At 33.2% G+C, this 8,271-nt stretch overlaps 1 protein-coding gene across 1 annotated transcript; it reads left to right on the forward strand.

Annotated features, from left to right (window-relative positions):
* Positions 1–259: 259 nt before the first annotated feature.
* LOC127836386 (metallothionein 10-Ia-like) lies at positions 260–7,714 on the forward strand. Its single transcript, XM_052362996.1, has 3 exons — positions 260–422; positions 5,021–5,131; positions 6,945–7,714. The coding sequence occupies exons 1-3, from the start codon at positions 395–397 to the stop codon at positions 7,013–7,015; spliced, it is 210 nt and encodes a 69-aa protein (XP_052218956.1). The 5' UTR covers positions 260–394; the 3' UTR covers positions 7,016–7,714.
* Positions 7,715–8,271: the final 557 nt, after the last annotated feature.

The following is an 8,271-nucleotide window of genomic DNA, read 5'->3' on the forward strand; positions in this document are numbered from 1 at the left end:
CTCAGTTGACTTGCGTAAATTGGGGCGGCTTTTGAATTAAAGCTGCGATTTCCTGCTATTTGTTTTCTACAGAAAGATATTTTAATTTTTGACGTCGTTTTGTGATGTTGGGAGAAATCCGCCTACGGGTTAGCACGTGACTGCGCTTTTTAACTGAAATCGAACGACCTCTCCTGTGCCGTGTGAACACGTTACCTAAGAAGTAACGTGTGCACACGGCATCTTCAGGACCGTGTGAACATTTTTGCGCACAATTCAAACATGGCTTTAGGATCGTGTGCAAATACTAGTAAACAATATAATACTGCCGTGTCTTTTCACAATTACAGAGCGACTTTGGATATCGGAGATATTGTATCGTATTCATTAGAGAACCAAGAATTCTTCTTTCATTATGAGTGATCCATGCAACTGCCTTACAAGTAAGTTTATGTTATTGCGTTATTTGTTTTTCTTGTTTACAGCAAGGGGCGTGTTAAGTGGTGATGCAATATTGCTTTGCGTAGAATTGTTTTTAAGTCACGTTTTCCGCGTTAACCACGTTTAAAAAGATTTAAATAGTTCTTTATGTGAAATGCTTCAGTGTTTCTAAACGAAAATTGTTCACAGTTTTTACCGCAGGGAATAAAAAAGAAATGTATATAACATATATTAATAATATTTTTTTTAAATATATGGCAAGGATTCAACGGCAAAATTTTCTGAACAACAGCATGGTCATTAAACTAAACAGAAAAGTTACGTTTTAAAGTAATGAATTGTGTAACAGACAAAACATTTATCAAAAATCATACATATTATAGCAATAAACCAATATTATCCTTTCATGAAACTAAAACCATAAGTTCTATCAAAACGCTCTTGAAAATGATAACTTTAATGCTCTCAAAATGCCCAAGCATGCTTGGTCACGGGTGAAAAATGATGAGAACTGATAATACTAGTTATCATTTTCCACATTCCTATGTAATTAAGCTCTTTTGTTGGTATACATTCATTGGCTAGTGTCTTTCAAAGTGTTCTAGAACATTTTTTTTATTTTTTTTTTATTTTTTTTTATTCAATATCATACATACAATGTAAACATGTATATGATCATACAACATAGTGATTGTACAAAGCAATAAAGTTCAGACATGTTATACAAGATATGCTAATATAATATATATTTTTTTATAGAGAAAAGAAAAGAACAATAGAGGAATAGTTATGAAAAATGATGAGTTGTGTAAAGGCGGAAGAAAGCATACTGGGCTTGTGTGTTTGGTTGTATATTCACAATGGTCTTGTCAGATTGAAAAAAAAAATAATAAAAAAAAATAAACAAAACTTTTTTAGAGAGATAAACTAGCATTAGAGTGAAATGTATATAAGTGGACAAAACACTATGAGAATTTAATCCGATTCCATTTTTGTTCAAAGATTTGTAATGTGTCATTTCTGAGGGCTATTTCTCAATCTGGAGTTTAAGTTTATGACTATGGACAAAACAATTAAAATTTGGTACTTGTTTTTTGTACTTCATGTTTAAGATAAAATATTTCATCAATATAACCATAAAATTCACAATATTATTACAGTCTATTGATTTCAATGAGTTAATTCCGAAACTAACATTTAAGAAAGATAGTTTAACGTTTAGTTGATGTTGTTCAAGAAAAGATATTAATTGATTCCAAATAGGCTGGATGTGTTTGCACTCCCAGAAAAGATGTTCTATAGTTTCAATGTTTTCACTGCAGAAGTCACACAGATTTGAGTTAGATAATTTGCATTTAAAGAGATATTTATTTGTAGCTATAATTCTATGGATGTATTTATATTGAAAATTTCTCAGTGTGCTTTCAATAGTTGCTTTATATGGCATGGTAAATATGTGTTTCCAATTAAGTTCATTTTCTCCAAATAGGACTTGCCATTTATTTTGGATTTTGGAGTTTTCTGTAGGGTTTTTAATTTGTAGTGTGTAAAATATTTTATTTGTTTTGTTTTTTCTTCCAAGTATGTTTTCTGCAAATGTTGTTTGAGTACATGGTGTATTATTTGTATTGATTTCAGATTTAATATGTATGGGTATGCTTTTGATTAGTGTGTAGTATTTCAGAAAATTATTTGAAGGTATTCCGTATATGTAGCATATATTATGAAAAGAGTAGAAATCCTTAATTCTGTAGTCATATAATTGGTCGACATATTTTATGCTTCGTTCAAACCAATCTTTATAGAAAAACGTCTTATTGTTTGAAGTTATGTCTTTATTGTTCCATAAAATATGTTTACTGCTGTTTTGGGTTTCTAGATTATGAGTGACATCACTCCATGCTGATAGAACATCAGACAGAAATATGTTTTCGTTTGCAATTTCATGTAGGATAGTATTGTTGATGTTACATTCAAAGAGTAAAGAGTCACTATATTTTTTTAGGATTTTCTGGTAGAATAGTTTCCATGTACTCGTATTGGTATTATCTAGGTATCTTTTAACCCAGCTGCATTTGATTGCATTCAAGAATGAGTCAATGTTCGTTAATTGGATACCTCCATTTTCTACAGATTGAATTAACTGAGTTCGTTTTATTTTGTCAGGCTTACCGTCCCATATGAAATTAAATTTTGCTGATTTTATATCGTTAATTACATCATTTGGTGGATTTGGGAGGACTGTTAATACATAAATTAGTTTAGGAAGTGCAAACGTTTTCAATACTGTGTTTTTCCGATTAGTGTAAGTTTACGGTGATGCCATGATTTTAAGCAGTTTTTAAAATTCTGTAATTTAGGTAGTATGTTTTTAAGCACTGTATCCTTTTCATTATTTGTGAAAGTAATTCCTAACGTTGTGGCTTCATCGGATGTCCAATGAAATTTCATTTCTTTTTTATATTGAACATTACTTTGTTTTAATTTACCTACTCGTAGCACAGTACATTTACTTTTGTTTAGTTTAAGACCCGATGTCATTCCGTAAAGGGTTAGCGATTCTATTAGGTTATGGAAAGAATCGTAATTGTCGTTTAAAAAATAAGTTGCATCGTCAGCAAATAGGGACTGTTTGATTTATTCGTCAGGTTCTAGTGATATGCCTTTTATGTGTTTATTTGATTGGATGTGATGTGATAGATACTCGATGCAAATAATAAATAGCGATGATGAGAGTGGACATCCTTGTCGAACCCCTCGTTCGATGTTGAAACTGTTTGAAAAGAAGCCATTGTTTATGATTAAACTGTTAATATCAGTATAGAATAGTTTGACCCATTGAATGAGACTTTCACCAAAGTTCATATTTTCTAAGCAAGAGAACATAAATGAATGATCAAGCGAATCGAATGCCTTTTCGAAGTCTGCAAAGAATATTAGACCAGGATCATTTTAATTGTTATAATAGTTGATGCATTCTTGGATAAGACGAACGTTTTCACCAATGTAACGTCCTTTTATGAAACCAGATTGAGATTTTGAAATGATTGATGGTAATATTTTTTTTATTCTGTTTGCTATACTTTTAGTTGCAATTTTATAATCATTGTTTAGTAAACTAATTGGGCGCCAGTTCGATAAGGATTCTAAGTTTTTTTCCAGGTTTTGGAATGAGTGATATTATACCTTGTTTTTGAAGCGTAGTTAGGTTTTCATTATTATATGAATAGTTTAGTGATTTAATTTAATGTGTTTCGATATCATTCCAAAATATTTTATAAAACTCAATGGTGATGCCATCAGATCTTGGACTTTTGTTATTTTGCATTTCTTTTAGTGCTAATCCACATTCATATTCATTTAGTAATCCGTCACACAATAGTTTTTCTTCTTGATTTAAAGCGTGATGTGTATTTTAAAAAAGGGTGTTATTTTCAACATTTTTTCGTTTATAGAGGGTTCGAAAAATAAACGTTGTTCTTCTAGTATTTGAGTTCTGTTTGTTATATCTTTGCCATTGACTACTAATTTGTGTACAGTTTTTTGTTCACTTCTACGTTTTTCAATGTTTGCGAAGTATTTTGTATTTTTTTCATTGTGTTCAACATGCTGTGCACGCGCTCTTAGTATTATTCCATTGAGATGTATATGATAAATTTCATCTAATATTTGTTTTTTAACGTTATTTCATTTTCAATGTCGGTGGTATCATTTGTGTTTGTTTGATGCAATTGTTTTTCAAGGGTTTCAATGGTTTTGATGGTTTCAGTTTCAAGTTTGTGTGTTTCTTTTTGTTTAAATGATGTGTATCTAATTGTTGTGTTGCGTATATTTCCTTTAATTACTTCCCATAAGGGTTTTTTGGTTTGCATCTTTATTATTTTGAACTGTATTTAATATTTCCTGTTTTATTTGTGTTTGATATTGTGTATCTAATAAGATGCTGTTGTTAATTTTAAAGTATCCTGGGCCTCTTTCAGGTTGTATATTGTGCAGTTTAAGTTCAACGAGAGAGTGGTCAGTCAGTTCTAGAACATATCCACAACGGAGAGTGCTTATGCAAGAATTCGTAGAATTAACGGTGTTTTTACACAAACAGTTGCATGCCAATTATTGTTTGCTGTAATTTATAACTTGTCAATGAACTAGTCATCGAGGTGAAATTTGCTTAGCTTCTTTGTAATGTTTCAGGATTAAATGCGTCAAAGTGGATTTGCACGTGTCATAATATTTTCCTGCTTTCCATGAATTTACCTCGGATAGTTTCTTTAAAATAATTTGTTTTATTTGTTTTCCCTGTTTATACATGTATTTATAGTATTTGGGGGAATTTATCATTATGGCTCCCGTGTCTTAACCAAAGATCTTAAAGTTTTTAATCATTAGATTGATCCTGATTTCAATATCATATACAAATGTACACAATTACGTAACGACTTCACTTTAAATTCTCCAAATTGCCGATGTGGTCTCATGACAATTATACCAATTTGCGGAACTTACAGCAAGTGTTCAACAAAATAGATAGAACGACAAAGAGAGGAATAATAATGGTGACATGAATGATTTTAATAAATAATGTTAACCATGCGTGTTTCAGCCGGCGCCTGTGTGTGCGATGTCGACTGCGACTGTTCCGAGTGCAGGTGCGGCGACAGCTGTAAATGCAATCCGTCCGAGTGTGGATGCAAATCCGCCTGCAAGTGTAGAGGTACGGGGACATTGTTTACACAATATGTTAATATTAAAGTGTTTTTAGCTCACCTGAGCACAACGTGCTCATGGTGAGCTTTTGTGATCGCCTTTTGTCCGTCGTCCGTCGTTTGTCGTCAACCTTTTGCCTTGTGAACACTCTAGAGGCCACATTTATTGTTCGATCTTCATGAAACTTGGTCAGAACATTTGTCCCAATGATATTTCGTCTGAGTTTGAAACTGGGTCATGCTGGGTCAAAAACTAGGTCACAAGGTCAAAAAAAAGAAAAACCTTGTGAACACTGTAGAATGCCCAATCTGCATGTAACTTTGTCAAAATGTTTGTCTTAGTGATATGTTGGTTGAGTTCAAGAATAGTCTGGTCCGTTGAAAAACATGGCCGCCATGGGGCGGGGCAGTATTCCTTATATGGCTATAGAGAAACCTTGTGAACACTCTCGAAGTCACAATTTTTACCCAATCATCATGACACTTGGTCAAAACATTGGTTTTATTGATATCTCGGACGAGTTCAAAAATGGTTCAGATCGGTGAAAAAACATGGCCACCAGGCGGCAGTGCAGTTTTCTCTATATGTATATAGTGAAAACATGTGAACACTCTAGAAGTCACATTTTTCGTCCAATCTTCATGAAATTTGGTCAGAACATTTGTTTCCTGGATATGACGGTTGAGTTTGAAAATGGTTCAGATCGTTAAAAAACATGGCCGCCAGGGGGGTGGGGGGGGCATTTTCCTTATATTTATATAGTAAAAGAAGCTTGTGAACACACATTTTTTGCCTACTCATCATGAAATTTTATCAAAACATCGATTTTAAAGATATTTTGGACGAGTTCGAAAATGGTCATGATGGGTGGGAAAACATGGCCGCCAGGGGGGGGGGGGGGGCAGTATTATGTGAAAGTCAGAAATACCATTATTCTAATTAATTTTATATACAGACGTACGTCATGTATGATATGTGAAATGCAGTATTACTTGAAAATCAGAGTATCATTGTTCTAAATAACTTTGAATGGAAAAACAGTGAAAACGTATTTTAATAATAGAGCACACTAAGTCTGTACTACCGCCTGTCTGCTCAGCACTCGTCCTCTTTTGAAGATTTTACACTAAAAAAATCGAACTATAAAGCGCAAGTTAAGTATGTTCGCCCGTCTGTATGAAGTACTTTTATTATTTTGAACTCCACCTTCGCAGAATAGTTTAGTTCCTTTCTGTCTCAGGTGAGCGCCTTAGTGCCCATGGCCCTCTTGTTTATAAACGTTGTTTTTTTTTGCATTTTAAGCATGGTGCTGACACCATAAAGTGAGTTCTGCAACCGTTTTTTTACCAGAGCTTAATATTTTGAAAAAAAAGACTAACAAAAAAATATTCTAACACAATTAAAACTAGGAAGGTTGCAACCAAATATTTGTATACAAGTTTATTCTGCTTGTAACTGACCAAGCGAAAAACTGATGCCTTCACATATAAGAGATAAGCTTTCGCGTTACTATGCAGCCATCAGCTGAAACATAAGGCTAATTAATGATCTAACTATTATGTTACGAACAATGTATTTGAGACTTAATCTGTGCTAGGAATAGATTGTTCTTAACTGGCTAAAGATAGTGCTAAATATGTCATCTTGAAGAGATACTTGCAAGAAGAACTTCGTTTTGTGAAAAATTCGCAAATTACGAAAAATGGTTGCTGTATTTGCGACTAAGTCATTTGGCCCAGAGGGAAACCTCCCTGTAAATAATATCTTATATATTGTAAGATTCTCAAAACAAAACAAATCGATATATTCATTCGTTACAGACAAATGCGAATGCGGAGCCGGATGCACAGGGCCCGTATGCAAGTGCGACAGCAGCTGCTCGTGCAAGTGAATGGATGACGTCACCCAGTTACAGCGGCGAACGACAAAACTGATGATGACGGCATTTGTTGATATTCCCCGTTACACACTCCGCCGCTACACATCTTCAGATTTTCGTTGGTGGTTCAGGAATCTTCATCAAAACAACTGATTTCATTGCAGACACTGTTTTGAATTTTTATTGTTCTAGCTTTTAGCAGTATTAGTTTGAATAACAAATTAATGTAAATGAACGCTTAAACATCATATTTTAACAGTAACGAGGAGCAAGCAATTACATGTACATTTTATTTAGATACTTAGAGACATTTTTTGTATAAAATCAATAACAACCAAATCTCTCTTCATCAGCTATGCTATATGAACCATTATCAGCATTATGTTAAATGTAGATTTCAATCTGTTTTAGAAATTCTTTATTCTCTCTTCATCAGCTATGCTATATGAACCATTATCAGCATTATGTTAAATGTAGATTTCAATCTGTTTTAGAAATTCTTTATCAGACTGTCAATCTCTTGTCGTTTCTCATCTTGACGACAGACGTTAATTGTCAGACTCACCCTGTAACTGTGTGACTCGCATGTTCATAATTTGCACTTGATGCTGTATTTTTACTACCTTTATTGTTTCATTTTTATAATTTCTATGTTGCTATATCTGTAGTTGTATGTTGTCATGTACTAAACAAAATAAACGTAAAAACAAATGTAATTGTTGTTGGTTGTGTATAGATAATCTATTAATGGCGCACACAAGTTGTCGCATGGAAAATGAAAAAGTAATATTTTAACCAAAAATTAACAAACACGAAAAATAAAGCATTATGACAAAATGAATGTTTGCATTTTCATTCAGTTAATACATAAAATAATAGTTTGTTTACTGTTAAATTTGTATGGCCAAGTTTTCTGCGCAAGAGCATGTAAATGACCGGCATGCTATATGACCGCCGTCGAGAAATACCGTTGTGGTGAATATTTATTTGGTCGTCCATCACATATATATTTTATAAAAAATGATTAAGAACTTAAGACGAACGCAAAGAGAAAACGCTGATAGGTTAAGAACGCATGATGATAATGGTTATTTTAAAATCCGTGTACAGCACTATACTACTTGCTAGCCATCCCTCATGGTAATGGTTATTTTAAACTCCGTGTACAGCACTATACTACTTACTAGCCATCCCTCATGGTAATGGTTATTTTAAACTCCGTGTACAGCACTATACTACTTACTAGCCATCCCTCATGGTAATGGTTA

The sequence above is a fragment of the Dreissena polymorpha genome, chromosome 6 (genome assembly GCF_020536995.1).
Source record: "Dreissena polymorpha isolate Duluth1 chromosome 6, UMN_Dpol_1.0, whole genome shotgun sequence".
Lineage (NCBI taxonomy): Eukaryota > Metazoa > Mollusca > Bivalvia > Myida > Dreissenidae > Dreissena > Dreissena polymorpha.